General features: G+C 32.9%; 1 protein-coding gene across 1 annotated transcript; it reads left to right on the top strand.

Moving 5' to 3' along the window:
* The first annotated feature begins 7,779 nt into the window (after positions 1–7,779).
* On the top strand, positions 7,780–10,579 carry LOC130891571 (transmembrane protein 104 homolog). Its single transcript, XM_057796396.1, has 3 exons — positions 7,780–7,979; positions 8,362–8,571; positions 9,378–10,579. The coding sequence occupies exons 1-3, from the start codon at positions 7,950–7,952 to the stop codon at positions 10,563–10,565; spliced, it is 1,428 nt and encodes a 475-aa protein (XP_057652379.1). The 5' UTR covers positions 7,780–7,949; the 3' UTR covers positions 10,566–10,579.
* Positions 10,580–16,877: the final 6,298 nt, after the last annotated feature.

Genomic DNA, 16,877 nt, shown 5'->3' with positions numbered 1-16,877 from the left:
ATTTAAATATAACTGTATTGTAACAGTCCTTCAATTACCTTATGTATTTTTTGTTTGTGTGCCAATGGTCGCATTCAGCGGACGAAACCGTTGTGCAACTGTTGTACAACACTAATGGAATCGTTCGGTGACACATACGCTACAAACTCAACAACTCCTGAAACGGACGCCATGTTTTGGAGTGCTTTTAATTTATACAAGGTAGCAGTAGCGGGAGTGAAATTGGTTACATCGACTATGTTCTGTGATCAAACGTCACGTAATTACCATACCTATAGTTGTAACCTTTCATAGTACAATGATTGAATTCGTTTATGAAGATAAGAGAAATGAATTGTAACTGCATGAATTATTATCTATAATTTCACTTTGAATTATAATGACAATTTTTAAATCCATACAAAAGTGGGTGAATGACGAATACACTTCATAATTCTTAGAATAGGAACTAGACAAAGTACCTCCACATTTACCACTTAATGTAACACTTGTTAAGTTCAATAAAAGCAACCAAAATAACATCTGTTTTGGAAATATAATTGTCACAAACTAACAAGACACAAAAAAATCTTGACAACGAACGCTCAACATGTTCTAGCTAGTTACCGTTACTGGTAGATAGCAGTGGCACTATGCGCTAGGTCCACTGAATGCGACTATTAACAGGCACTGCCAAGGCACGTTAAATGGAAATAAAAAATAACAATTATATTCATATTTTTTCAAATATAATCTTATTTATTGGTCATTGTCAATATATTCTACATTATTTGTTATATTCTTTCCAAAGTCAATTTAAAGAAGTGATTTTACCATGATCTACTGATGATTGACGTTAAAGAACTACGTTGTGAAATCCATATGGCGTTTATGAAGTACCAACTTTCAAAAGACTAAAATTTCATGACATTTTGATTAGTCAGAAACAAGTGAGAGCCATATAAGTGAAGCTACTTTTGTTATTTTCAAAACAATTTCTTTTCTTAATTTATAATTGCTTCTTGATAAAAAAATACTGTAAAAAACTTAGCAATGGCTTCAAAAGTGTTATCCGGATTACTCCATTGAAAATATGTTATTAGTTTGCTGGATTTAAACGTGGTCGTATAGGCACCGATAAAGGTGAAAATTCTGGTCGTCCAATTGAGGTAGTTACTCCAGAAAACATCAAAAAGTCCACAAAATGTGTATATCTAATCGTAAATTGAAATTGTGTGAGATAGCTGAGACCATTATGTGTGAAGAATTGACCATGAGAAAGCTTTTTTCAAAGTGGGTGCCGCGTTTACTCACAGTCTATCAAAAACAACAACGTGTTGATGAATCAGAGCAGTGTTATTCATGTTTACACGTAATAAATCAGATTTTCTGCGACAATGGATGTAACATTGATCCATCACTTCACTACAGAATCAAAAGAATCATCATCTGAGTGGATTGCAGCCGGTTAACCGCGTCCAATGGCATAACAGTCAGCTGGGATCGTTTGAATACAAAAATCAAGGACATATGTAGAAAAAAAATCACTATTTCACCAAGAAAATGCGTCGATTTGCAAGTCGACGACAACGATGATTAAATTGAACGAATTACACTTCGAATTGCTTCCTCATCCATCTTATAGTTCAGGTCTGGCCCCCAGTGAATACTAGCTATTCGCTGATCACATAAAAATGCTCGTCAGTAAGAAATTAGTTGATATGAAGAAGCAATTCCTGAAACTGAAGCTTATTTTGAGGCAAAAGACAAATGTACTTTTCTTAGTTAGTCATACTTATTTAATTATGTATTAACTAGGCTGTGTGTATTTTGGAAATCTTTAATTTATGCTTCTGCAAGTACAAAAAAAATTATCGCCTATAGTTTAATAACATTGTCTTTCAGCTTTTTTTAGCAATTCCTTTTATTATCCTTACAGCACGAGAATGACCAAAAATCCTCTGCTGTTCACATTTTTTGTCCATAAAAAGGTGTTGCTTAAAATTCTAAAATCGCACATTTTCCACTGTCTTCCTTATATCTTATTTATTCTGAACAAACTTTATTAACCATCATCGTCACATGATGTGCAGCAAAGGGCACCTGACGGTGTTTCAGCAGCTGCGGTAAAACTATGAGCTCGCTATCCTTACGCATTGTTATGTGGTGTCCAATTTTTTTGACGGGAGCTATTTATTTTCTTCTGTTTTTGGCTATTTCTGTAGCCTTTTTCCATGTTAAGTTTATCTGTTGCAATTTTTTCTCGATAGCTTTTCCTCGTGTTTGTACAGTTCTGCCTGTTTTATTATAATTGATTGCTTATCTGGTTATATTGGTTTCTGTATTGTATGTTCTATCCAAGCCTATTTTACTTTTTATACCATTGTTAGTACCTCTTTGTGTACTTATTATACTGCCTAATTATAAACAACGAATATTCAAAACAACCCACATTAATTCAGTTACTCCCCGAAGAGAATGGATGGTTTCCATAAGCGTGGAAGTTTAGCAACAATTTCTTCTATATATAATCCATTGCAAAAATTTATTGGTTCATTTGTAAACTCATTTAAAGTTAAAAATTTTTAATAAAGTGATATACATTTGAATAAGAATTATGTTTCATTATTCGTCCTCTGAAACTGTGTGTTTTTTTTTTAATTTGATGTGGAAACATAATAATAATAATAATAATCCTTTATTATTGAAACAAAAATGTATAAAAACGAAAATATTCATAATTTGTTAGCATACTCATATGGTATCCGGGGCACAAGTAGTTCCATATGGGACATAAAAGCGAAATTAAATAAGAAGCTGGTTACAGCATTTTAAAACAATAATGTACAGTGTCCTCTTATGACAAACTTATAAAAAAGTTTTGTTCAATCAGCTTCCGAAGGTCCAGTTTAACCTGTTCACACTAAGAGTTGTAGTCTCTCTTTGCAGCTGATTATAGTACCTTAGATCTTGAAATGCAATCAACTTTTGGCTCATTGTAGCTATTTCTGTTGTGGTTCGTAGATGGTCTGCTGATCTGATACTGTGATGTTGAATATCCTTAACCACATTAAAGGAGATTGTGGAGTGTACCTCTCTCCTTTGACATCTGTGTATGAATTTGTCTGCTTGCTGTATACCTACCATACAGGGTGAACATTTAAAACTCCATTTGGGAGGTGATGTAGGGTGAAGATGAAGCAAAACAAAGACTCGTTTGATAGATTTTTTTTGTAGAACATTCCATCAATGAAGATATGTGTCACTCCTTCATTCTAGTGTCAGTTATGAGAGGTGGGAATGGATAAATGAGTAGTACAATGTTAGTAAGTGTTTGGAAGACAAAATGGTGGAGGTTCTCCCAAGCATTCCAACTGCCGGTGCTATCTTCCTGCAGATACTGTCTATATGTGCTTCCCGTGAAACTTTGTAGTCTATAAGAATTATTTTTTCGAATTTCGTACCTAATACGATTTAATTTTATTATACATTAGAAAATTCACAGAATTTGCTATTATTAATATTGGAAACAAAAATTATAATATCAAATATTACATTTATATTAACCCTTTCACTTTGGAGCTTGTTTTAATCAGGTGAGTTGTCAGTGCGGTTGCGGTCAACGCCATTGGAAATATTCATTTTTATTGCGTTTTATTGGCACAAGAAGAAGGAAACATAATCAGAAACAAATTTAATGTTACAATTATTAGTTAAAAAATCTATAGCCTCGTGAATAAATTAAAGTACCATATAAGCCCCTGTGTTACACATTAAATAACATATACATCACTACTTACATATTTCCATACTTTATCACTGCCATTTGTTCTTTGAAAATAGTTACCTAAATTAAGTTGGAATTTCTGGAGGTAAACTAAAACCCATGAAATTGACTTACCTATTTATACTTGATTTCCCCCCAATGAGTTTTCTCCCACGGGAAAAACTTCTTCAGCGGGAAATTTCAAATTCATTCATTAACTAATATGCTATAAAATAAACTGAAAGGAATAGAGAGAGACTCGATGAGTATTTTCGGATAGGATAAGGGAAATTTTCTAAACAGGAAAGTTTGTTTGTTGACTCTGATATAGAATTTGCTCCTCTGAAGGGCTGGGGTTGTGGTTAATTGATATGTGGTGATGCGGTCTAGGCTAGAAAAGGAAGAAAAAATGATTGACCAAGTGGCTCGAAGAAGACGAAAAGAGAACCTCACCATAATTAAAAACGGTTCCCCTCAATTTGGGGACATAGTTTATAATGTTTTTGTTATCTATTTGTTCTTTCAATTTTTATTCTGGAAGAAATTTCTGTTTATTTTTAATTTGATGTAACTACGGCTGTTTATAGTTACCCATTTGATTGGTGAACCGATTCACCAGTTGGAAACCGCAGAAAACCTGCGACATCGACGATCGGTGTGGATGATAGGGTTTTATGTTATTTATAAGGGAGAATTGTTAAGGTGGGGTTCAGGGAGGTCTTCGTATACTGTTGCTAGCAGCAAGGGGCGGATAGGGGAGCTTCCTCTTTGAGACGAGAGACCGTCTATTGGCGAGCCTGGTGGTAAGAAGAGATTGATTAGGTGGTACGAATCACATAGGAGGTCATTTAGACGGCTAGGGACTTGTAAGAAATATAACTTTTGCCTCTATTTATAAACTAGTTTTACATTTAACAATACCGATGATGAATTTTGTGTTATATTTATTGTATGATTATGACTGACAGCGTGCTCAGATTCTTTTGTCCGTCCATATTTCAAATGAACTACGTACATAAATAACGTAAAATTGTTGAAAAATATGTCCAACCATAAAGTGTTATATGTATTTGAAAGCATTGAGATTGTGAAATGTAAAAATAGTTTAAATAGGGACAAAGAGCGTATTCCTTACATCCCACTTTATAGTTTATTAATTAAGGAATGGATGTGAAATTTTTCTTGAGAGGAAGTCCATTGGTGGAGAAAATATTATATAAATCTGTAGATCAAGTCAATAGTCTTTGAAGACAATAACTTGGTTATAGAACCACGCATCAGACAGTGTAATTGTGAGTGTTGATGCTGAGGTAATGTGAACCGTGTGTTTTAAAATTGCCGAAATGTCTTCGGAATTTTCTGAAATCGACGCGTTTGTCAGGTTGTCTTCATCCTCTTCAACACTTTTCATCCGTACAGTTCATTTTCAGTTAATACCTTCCAGTCATAGAATTAATATTGAACATATCGGAGTATGAGTGCTTGTTCAAGTGAATCCAAACATCTGTATACCACTCTTGTCTATCTATTCTGATTGGGTCGCCATGACGTCTATGTTTCGAAAAGTGGAAACTTACTTCCAAAAATTAGAAGTGCTCCTTCTAGTTTCTTGTACAGTACTCCTTCTACCGTTCTATTTCTCTACTCCCTTATCTTCCGCACATTTGAACAAAGATAACGTTACCTTAGACAGGGACTATTTCTAAGATTGGTTAAACTTTTCAATATAGAGAATATACAAACCGCTCAGACTAGTCTTGGTCTAAAAATCCAATATGATATCATGCGTATTTCGATAACCAAGTTTTTATCTTCGGGTACCGAAAATTAACCATAGAAACAATTTTAGATATAGAGACAGCATCATGTAAGTAAAATGGTATTATTGGTTCCCTACTCTCTGTCAATCTTTTTACTCGCTTCTGATTGGTTTTTTATGCATATAGTAACTATTAAAGATCCAAACAGAATAGAATAGAGAGGTACGCTGATGCTCTTTGTTTTTTCTATCAACAGTTAGGGCCCAATTGAACAAGTTCCCATACCTCGGTCTCTCCTTAATGTTAAGTCAATCCATATATGTAATACTTTAAATAGGTAGGAATGTCTCACTATTAAAGTGCTGACAATATACTATTTTCTCCCTCGTTCCAGATACCTCATTCGGGTTGCGCATGTTTGAGAATGCGCAGAACCGAGCTGGAACCTCGGAGGATAGAAAAAGCGTTAACATTCTGTCTTCTTTAGTCTGAACAGCTTCCACAGAAACTGTTCATATAGAAGTATTACATATATGACTCGAGGAGGTAGTTTAGTTTATCTATGACCAACGGTTCAACAACTTAACCCTGACAAATAATGGTACAGTGGGGGAAAATGGTATTATATTTTTTCAAAAGTATTGTGTGCGTGAAAGAAAATGGCTTGGAAGTAAGTTCATCAGCGACATAATTTTTCAATAAAACTATTAAAATATTAATTTTAATATTATATTATGCCAGCAGCTATTCCAAACAATGCAGTTGGAAATATCGGTTTTCTATGACGGGTTAACCTGTTTACACATGTTGAAAGGTATATATCTATTACAGTAAAGTGATAATAAACTTTCGGATTTTACCTGTATATTATACCATAAATTTGTTCATAAGTGAAGAATTAAGGGGATGACAATTTTTAAATTTTGAATCAGATAATTGCTATTAACGACAAAGTTATGAAGGAAAGCTTACAATTAAATGTTTTAAGGTTTGTTCTTGGTAGTTGCACTGGATCAATGCAGGCCAGTTCATGATTATATAGAATTAGTTCGATCGGATACAATACAAACGATATAGTGCAGGGAGCAATGGACTATTTGAGGTTATTTTATGTGATTCAGACCTTGTAGTATTAACAATAATGGAAAACGATTTAGTAATTTATGATATTTTACATTCGTCCTATGACGAAGATGTTGTGCCACAGCTTCCAGATTACACTTATTGCACTGGCTGAACTGACTCTAGATCCAGTGCTAGCACTACAGTGAACTGGGTGAACTAGTTCTCTTGCACTGCTACTAAGATCGAAGAACACTAGTTCTGTACAAAGAACGTTTTAATGTACACTTCCTGAACTAATTTTGCCAGAGCAGCAACCAAGAACAAACCACTAAAATCCACATCATATGAATAAATGGTTCAAGTAGATGAATCACAACTAAATTATTTTTATTATCCGTTAGAATCTTAGTTGTGTTTACTAACACGGATTACTTTGGCGAAAGTAGAGTTTTTTACTTACTTTTTTACGGATTTTAGTGATATTATTAATAATTGCTATTTATTTAATTTCCTGATAAAGATTTGAAGATGGATGCTGGTATTGTATAAAACTTATGAAGGGGCTCCATCATCCATAATAAAACTTCAATCAAGTATTTTTGTATGTAATATTTTATTTTAAAATTTTGAGTTTCATTTATCATAATAAATATTTAATAATTCACAAATTTTTAAAAGAACTAAATGAGTGCTTTTCATTTCCTAAAATCCGGTTTTTTGTAATAGTATGAACTACAATAAAACATTCAAATTTCGCGCTTTGATTTAAATTTTATTTTCATTATTGTATGACAGATCTGCAACTGATAGTGAAGGTTTGTCCACCTAGATGGCGCCATTTGGTTGTAATAAAAAATTGTGTGGAATCATCTAAATTTAGATATCCTGTATTAAAAAAAAACTACTTCTCGTGTATCAATTTTATGTTGGTTATAAGCCACATTTACTTTGTAGATTTAACCATGAGAGTAGGTTAGGACAACAAAAATACGTTTTTGGGATGCCATAAGAAACTTTTTAGTTTTGACACGCATACTTCTCCATTTATTATTGTAATCGAAATTTATTTTGATAAGACGTATAGTATTTGGTTATTATGTAATGAATTAAAATCCCCGTGTATCTGAAAAACTGAAGTTTTATCAATGTATATCACTTCATGGAGGTATAAAAGGTATACATTATTCAATTGTTTTCTATCGATATATCACTCGAATGGATGAAAATGAATCGATACGTAGTAGTTTCGGGATTGAATATTAGTCACTCCCATTGTTCATGATATTTTAATGTATACAATGCCAGCTGTAATAACAACTCAATTTTTTGGGTTCTAAAATAAAATATTTACAATATGGACACAGGTTACCCTTAACGACATGCCCCAAACTGATCGTTACCCGTCCTGGGTAAGTAATTCGAATGTTATTTTTTAATGTTTTTCAATTATTCATTTGTTTTGATACAATTATTCCATATTAAATTACATCAAGACTTAATACGTCAGTAATTTTTGTACTTATTCATATTTATCATAATTTTGTGAAAACAAACATAATATCTTTACACCTATATAGGCACTTCATTTACGAACTAAGAAATTTTATTATTTGTATTTGGTTCGCAAAAAATTAATTTTTATATTTTGCTATTTCAATACATATATATATATATATATATATATATATATATATATATATATATATATATATATATATATATAACTTTTTTTGGATATCAATCAATAATTTTTTATTTATTCACCATTATTAGAAAAATTTTAATTTTCAGGTGGGTTTGATGTACATTTTCAACCTCATCGTTGGGACGGGTGCTCTAACATTGCCAGCTGCATTTGTAGGTGCCGGGTGGCTTTTCAGTACATTTATGATAATTTTCTTAGCATTCATCAGTTTTGTTACAGTTACTTTTGTAATTGAAAGTATGGCATGTGCTAATGCAACTTTACAATGGAGGAGAATACATTCTAATGAATTTTATGTAAGACACAAAGAGTTATTTTCAATTTAAAGCATGTTTAATGTTTCTATAATTTTAAATAATTGTAAGATATGATGCAGTATATAAAGATTTTATATGCTTCATGAACAATACTTCAAAGTTATATTTGCATGAGAATCTCATCTAATTATTCTAGGGACTCTTAAATTTCAACTTTAGATCATTTGCAAAATTCAATTGCAGTACTCATCTTTGAAAATAATTATACAACTGTTATTAGCTAACAAAAAAGGGACAGTTAATTATAGCTGTATTTCAAGGTTTATTTGAAATTACCAATTTTATCAATTGCTACATAGAAATGGTAGTTGTGTGTATACTATTTTTGTTACTAACTGGCAATTATATTAAATATCAAAATGTGTGAATTTGTATTGTGTGACACACTGTAGGAGGTCAGGTAATTAATGATTTTGTCTGGGTGTCACACATTATTTTCTATTTTATGTTCGCAAAAATTAAATTTCTATTTTTACATTTAATGTACTTGTTTCTTTATTGTTTATGACACATTCAAATGATAAATTACTTGGAATTTTTGAAAGTTACTAGTTTTTTCAAACTGTGTTCTAGATATACAACCAAGATCTAGAAGCACAATCATAAAAAAATGTTAATGCTATGATATTGTCTATTTTCCAGAAATTTATATTGTTTTAATATTTTTTTTCATAAATGTATATACTTATTTGCTTTACTTGTAAGTATTTCTCAAGATATTGATGGTAGGTCGATTTTTAATGAGGTGTAATTGGAACTCATTGAAATAAAAAAACATTTTTTAGGAAAATCGACAACTTCCTGGTGATTCTGACTCAGAATTAGAGTATAGTAACGAAGAGACTGCGATTCTAAATAAAGTACCTAGAAGATTATCTCTTTATAAAATAGATACCAAAGTTGAATTAGGAGAGATAGCTGGCCTCTATCTCAACAAATTTGGACACACATTATTTTTTTCTTCTCTCTGTATATATTTGTATGGGGACTTAGCTATATATACAGCCGCATCAGGCAAAACTTTAATTAATCTAATTTGTAATAATGGAAATGAAACTGATGATTACAGTACAGAATGTTTGAGTAATTATAATTTTAGTAAAGTCAATATGTATAGATTGTTTGTTACAGGTTTTGCTTTACTCGTAGGCCCTTTTGCCTATTTTAACGTACAAAAAACTAAATATTTGCAGCTATTTACAATTTGTATCAGATGGTTAGCTTTTTTTATTATGGTTACCTTAGCCAGTATTCGATTACTCAAGTTGGGACCTCAAGGGCATCCTGATTTAATTAATTTAAAGGAGATACCCGCTTTAGCGGGAAGTACTGTGTATAGTTTTATGTGCCACCATTCTTTGCCTAGCCTTGTGGCGCCTATTTCTAACAAAGATAAGATTATTAGTAAAATTAGCTATGATTTTATCGCTATTTGCTGCTTTTATTTATTATTATCAATAACAGGTTCATTTGCTTTTGCTACTTTAAATGATCTTTATTCCTTGAATTTTATTTATACTCAGAATTCTAATTACTTTAGTAAAGTAATTGGATTCTTCCTAGTGTCTTTTCCGTTATTTCCAATGTCCACGAGTTTTCCAATCATAGCCATAACTCTACAAGGCAATTTGAAAAACTTAATGTTGAATACTGCCGCGTATAGAAACAACGTAGTATTGAACCGTTTCATATTTCCCACGTTAGCGATAGCTCCTCCTGTAATTGTCGCCCTTTGTACTCATAATATAAAATATTTGGTTGAAATTACCGGTACTTACGCGGGTGTTATAGTTCAGTACGTCGTTCCAACAATTTTAGTTGGTTACGCAAGAAAACAATGTATGAAAGATTTCGGTTTTTCCGTTCATAAGTTTTCCAGTCCATTTAAAAACCGGTTTTGGTATTTTTTCGTGATTTCGTGGTCAATTATTTGTTTAATATTTGTGACTGTGGATTTTATTATAAATAAATAATTTATTTAATACAATAGTTTTTTATTTATAACAACCCAGTATCTACCAATATATATATATATATATATATATATATATATATATATATATATATATATATATATATATATATATATATATATATATATATACAGTCGAACTCCGATAATTCGAACACCGATAATTCGAATTCCTCGTTAATTCGAACTTTTGCGTCGGTCCCTTGACATTCCTATTACTAACACATGTAAAAAAACCTCGATAATTCGAACTTTTGAAGTTCGAATTATCAAAAAAATTCGTATTTTCTGTGTTAATTACCGAAAAATTCGAATTTTTGGCGTTTAAATAATTGAAAAGTTCGAATTTTTGATGTTCGAATAATTGAAAAATTCGAATTTTTCTTGTATAAATTATGTATGTACGAAGGTATTAAAAAATTCGAACTGTTAGTGTTGAAAAAAATTGAAAAATTCTTTATTTCTGTGAAACATTGCAAACTCTCGATGGAAACATCTTCACGACACTGCTTTTGTTCCACTGTGAGGAAACGCGGAACCCAGCTTGAGCACATCTTTCTCATGTCCAAATGTTTAGTTAATAAGCGATGTACCGCACTTTTTGAAATACCTACTATGTTTGGTAGCTCACGCACTTTCAGTCGACGATCATCGAGTTCCGTTTTGTGGATTTTTTTCATCATTTGGTCGACCACTGCGTTGCTGGTCTTCATAGATCATACGGCCTCGTTTAAACTGCTGCTAACTGTTACCCAATATTTAACGGTTGTTACCGAAGGAGCAATCTCACCCAGAGTAGAATCTAGTTCAGCTTTTATATTGGTTGGGATAATACCTTTCAAATAAAAGTATTGTATCGCATAACAATGACCAATTTTTTCCATGTTGACAAATTCACTAAAAACGTTCACTATTAATGGTTACCAAACAAATACTAAAGAACGTCGCGTCTTTAAATTTGAAACATATGCTGTGTAGATTATGAACTTTCTAATCCAGTGGTATTTTTCAAACAACTAAAACCATCTCTAGGTCAAGCCAAGTATTGCTGGAACCATACTCATATATTGCAGTCTTATTGCTTGTGGAGAAGTCGATAAAATAAGGCAAAGCCTCGCATTTATGTCTGTATTGAAGAATTTAAATAGAGATAAAATCATTTTTTGTATATATTTATAAAATATAGAAACATTACATGAGACTCAAACTCACTGTCATCCGATTCTTTTTCAATGTCTTAATAAACGTCTGTGTACTTTTCTTTAAAGTATATTATGTCTCATAAATAATGTCGGTTTCCAAAGTTCACTTTGTTTATTAAATAATCATAACAAAAGGAAAGACTTAATATTTGGAGTATAGCCAGTCATATTCTGTGGTTTTAACCCAACGTTCAGCAAGTCCTTTATAAAACCTTTCTTTGTGGTTAGATGCAAAACATTGTCTGGATTTTCAAAATCTGCTTCGGATTCAATTCTTCCCACGCAAGAATTTCGCCATGGATTAATATCTAATAATCTGTAGATGTAAGGTCCGAACTACATGCTGGATGTGGTAAAGTTTAATACCATCAAATTCTTTGAACTTAATCGGATCGCGTAACTTTCGCAGTTTGTCGAGAGTATTAAAAATTTTGATCGCTTAATCAAGCACGACCTGTATAGTAGAGCGATTCTTTAGCAGCCTCAGAAGACTAAAAACATGGCTAAGAAGCACCATGGCAAAAGATCGCCTTAATTGTCTGACCATGATGAGTGTACACAGAGCTATAATAAATAAAAACCTAAATCATTTTAATGATAATGTGGTTGAAAGTTTTTCAAAAAATCCCCGCAGGTTATGTTTTAGTTAAATATTATTTTTGTTAAAATAAATAATTATTACTATGTGTAATAGTTTGATTTAGTTATTGTGATGTCGAGGGCTTGTGAAGTTTTATACATTTATATTGATATTAGAACCATTTTTATTACAATCGTCATCGAGGCAAAGACTTCCAAAGTGTAACGCTTCATGCTCTCCACTGTACCATAATATTGCCTCATTGTCCCCCCCCTTAGTCATAAGCTGGCGACTCCCTTGCAACAAGGTGTTATAATAAAACGATCTTGAGAGTGGATCCAAACTAGAGCTTAAGCAGACACTTCAAAAGATAAACCCTCCTATTTCTATTCTCTTTTTCTTCTTGATGCCACAATTGCTGTCGTAATTCAGCATTTTCTTGGCTTTGGATACGTGGTTCCGTCTTTCCGTCAGCTCTTTGAATCTCTTAGCAATGTCGTCCATAATTTATTGATTTTATTTGTCTAACTCTTGTTGGCTTCTCACAATGGCTCTTGACAGAGTATCCCTCTACTGTAGATACGTATAGTAGGGTGGCGATAAGGATAGCCCTGATAAGAGAGAAATTGTTTCCATCGTCTTCTGGTGAGTTCTTGAACGTCAGTATTTGGTGTGGGACTCGTAGTCTTTGGCATTGGTGGACCATGTTGTCTCTGATGTTTTCCTGTACTCTTTGAAGTACAGTTTTTAGATTAGTTTCGCATTGATGTTGATATTCCAAGTTGCGCAGCATTCGGTAAATTATAAAATCTTTGTGTTACTATCGTCGTTCGGTGACCCTGTTAATGACAGAGGATGTCCACCGTATATACAAGGATATATTGAAAAATTCTTAGCCTACAATAGAACCAAACAAAATTTCCATGTCAAAATATTTTATTACTCAACATATTCTCCTCTTAATTGGATACATTTATTACAGCGAACCTGCAACGTCTCTAGATCTTTCAAAAAAATGTTTCTTCTTGCTTTGCAAACCACACCTCCACAGCTTTGAATACCTCCTCGTTGGAAGAAAATTTACGACCTCTTAAACTTTTTATCAGTTGAGGAAAGAGATGATAATCGGAAGGAGCCAAATCTGGTGCGCGCCTTTTCTGTTTAATTTTTTCTCGTAGAGTGGTCAGTAAGGTCGAATAGTAATCTCCAGTTATTGTTCCACCCTTATCCAAAAAATCAATCATGATTACTCCATGGCAATACCAAAAAACTGAAAAACAACTTTTCCAGCAGATTTTTGGACACGAAACTTCTTAGGTCTTGGAGAACCAGAGTGTCGCCATTCCATCGATTGTTGCTTTTTTCTGGATCGTAGAAATGTATCCAAGTCTCATCCATAGTAACAATTAAGTTTAAGAAGTCTACATCGTTTTCAAATCGAATCAGATCGAACGCGATGCTTCTTGCACGCTTTTGGTCAACATTCAAACATTTGGAGATCCATTTTGCAGCAATTTCGTATGAAATATGCAGTACTTCAGATATCCGTTTTAGCCCAATTCGACGGTCTGATAAAATCATGTCATGAACTGCATCGATATTTTCGGGGACTGGCCTTCCCGATTGGTCATCATCTTGAATGGAAAATTTACCCCTTTTGAAGCTTACAATCCAATTTTGACGGTCGCATACGAAGGACATTTATCACCAAGGGTATTAAGTATATCTTCGTAAATCTGCTTACCTCTTAACCCTTTTAAATACGGGTACTTGATGATGGCTCGAAACTCCAATTTTTTGATTTTCACAATTTCGCTGGACATCTTTTTTCTTTTAATTTATTACGTAACTCTGGTTTACTTTTTTGACGTCAAACTTTACACTGACATTTCTAATAAGTTATTGTTCGTTCCTAGGCTAACCAAATATCAATACATCCTCGTAAGTAGATACCTGGGAAGAGAAATGCTTCTTGTAGTAATCCTGCCTTCATTAATTCTACTTCGTATCTAGGCTTTTGAAACTTGATAAGCAACTTGCTCTATGTTTTAATCATAAATTCTAATATTATTAATCAAGAACGTGAACTGGTTATTTCAGGAAGTTGATTCATCGGCAAATATCTTTAACCTCTTAAATTGGTAAAATAATTGGCATATTGACTATAAGCAATCCGATATTGCCTCTTGTGCTTTTATTAAGCTGCATAACATAGAATTTTCCGTTAATAAATTTATATTATCGAAAAGTCGTGAGTACAGGCCAACACGACAAATGAAGAAAGCAACTTTTTTTTTGCTTGTATCGTCATGCAACGATATATTTTTTATTGTTATTCTCCTATACCAGTCATTACATCAACCAGCTTTAGAAAATTCTTATTTTTACGCTTAGAAAAAACTTTTTAAATTTCATGCGAGTGTGAATGTTGTGAATGTAGTAGGTAGACGAGAGAAACAACAAGCGAAGTAATAGCCGAGACACACTTCTCATACACCACTCCGATCCGACTTTAGTCCGATTTTGCTCTGAAGAATGAATCGATGCGGAATCGAAAGGAGTATTACACGATTCCGAGCTCTTTCCGATTTCTAGCTCTGGCTCGATACATGCGCCACTCTCGCCAGTCTCGATCAATTAAAATAATCGCGAAAGGTTCCGTGCGCAAAATTTTAGCAACTACGATTTTGCCATGGTGGCACTTTGTTTAAAAGAGGCAGATGGAGAATACCAGAGAGATTTCACAGAGGCAAACGCAGATTTTGGGTACATTCTACTTGGAAAAGAAGATCCGTGGAAGGAGAATATTCTTCTACACTTTTACCTCATCTGTTGGAGGACAGACAAAATTTTACCAATATTTTAGAATGTCGATGGCGGTATTCAACCTGTTGGAACTCCAAGAAACTTTGTCTTAGCAATTTCATTGGAAATAACGAGGGTTACAGTGTGCGTGAACTACTCGACAGTACTGATGATACGACTTGAGAGGAAAGATCTTATCTTCAGAACTTTCCTCGTCACGGTGGAGGGGAAAATCGCGAAGCATTTAATTTGGGGGAGAAGTTCAAACAATTTCCAGAGGGTAGTGTAAAGTGGCAAGATCGTCGACCTATATAATTTAATTTTGTTTGATTATTTTATTATCGGCCTGATTTATTACAGCTATACAATGTACTCAATAAAATTGTTTATCTCCTTTTTAATTTACATTTGTCATTTAATATCTATTTCCTATAGGTAGGCTACGGATTAACAAAAAAGACAATAAATAAACAATAGAGCATTTTTGCTAGGTTTTATTGCTTATAAGTATTTTGATCTTATAGTCAAGGCTATCAATATTTGGTTTTAAATAAAAACAACTCGGTATTTATAAAATCAAAAACTCCGTACCTGTCATGGTGGGAAAAAGTAAACAAGAAAACTATTCTTAGCAATATTTAATCTGTACTGTACCTTTGATATTTAATTCCTTTGCACATTTTTTCTAGATCATATCTTTGTAGTTTGCGTTTCGGTACTGTTTTTGCCAATTTAGTAACAAAAAACAAACATTATCGGATGCATTATCGTGTAGGAATGGGATCGGACACGTGTCGGAAAAGTGTGTACTACGCTTTTCAAACTCTAGTATCATTTCCTTCTCAGACACTCGTCCGACTGTATGATCGTAGTCGGCCTTAAGAAAGTAAGTTTCTACCGAGGCTTTTATTCTTGTGAATGTTGATGTTAATTTTAAGGCCGCTTGATATGATGCAATATAACGTGAAATGCAATGTAAAGTACAATATTTCTTGCTAAAAAGCATGTGCAGATGAAGTTCAGCTGATTGTTTCATGAAAGATCTCGCACTTGCGAATATTATCGGTTCGGTGTCATTTTTATTACGTGCACTTCTAGGGATAAATCTAGTTACTTTTGGCTTAACAACCAACCTATCCATCCGGCTCGAAAACTTTGTAACTTACTTACTTACTTAGTTTTGTTATCATTTTTAAACCGTTCACAAAACATCGAACCAAATTTTTAGTAAATTGTTTGTTTAATTCACTTATTGAATTTTTGTTAGTGGCAGCTATAATGGCAAAAGACTTGCATAATGTCAAGCGATGTGCAATATTTTGACCTTGCAAGTAGGTACGCATAACACCTTATTTTATTTATCCTGTAAATCATTTTGTTGATTTCTTGAGACACGACAAAACAAAATAAATGTCATATTTTCAGTTTCAATCGGTTAAAGTGAGATTATATTTCGGAATGTTGTTACTATTTTTTGTATTCTCTGCGTAAAGTGTTTTTCAAAGATACGAATCGTGTGAAATCTTTCATTCTGGTATACATGTGGTCATAATAGAAATAGAAGTTACTCGTTATCTTGTGGTTGTCTATTTATTACCAACATACTGTTATTTTATTATTAAACGTATTGTTTAAATATCTTGAATATAATCGCTTGAAATTAGAGGACAAAATTTCGTTACAGCCGGTATGACGTAGCAAAATCATGCGAATGTGCTGCTTACGA

This window comes from Diorhabda carinulata, chromosome 3, assembly GCF_026250575.1.
Source record: "Diorhabda carinulata isolate Delta chromosome 3, icDioCari1.1, whole genome shotgun sequence".
Classification (NCBI taxonomy): domain Eukaryota; kingdom Metazoa; phylum Arthropoda; class Insecta; order Coleoptera; family Chrysomelidae; genus Diorhabda; species Diorhabda carinulata.
Note: the sequence above shows the minus strand (reverse complement) of the source record. Positions and strands in the feature narration are given on the sequence as shown.

Bases quoted from the DNA above. Each gene is read 5' to 3' on its own strand.
- LOC130891571 (XM_057796396.1), top strand. From the start codon at position 7,950: ATGCCCCAAACTGATCGTTACCCGTCCTGG. The intron at 7,980-8,361 runs GTAAGTAATTCG...TTTAATTTTCAG, and splicing joins CTGATCGTTACCCGTCCTGG to GTGGGTTTGATGTACATTTT. The intron at 8,572-9,377 runs GTAAGACACAAA...AACATTTTTTAG, and splicing joins TACATTCTAATGAATTTTAT to GAAAATCGACAACTTCCTGG.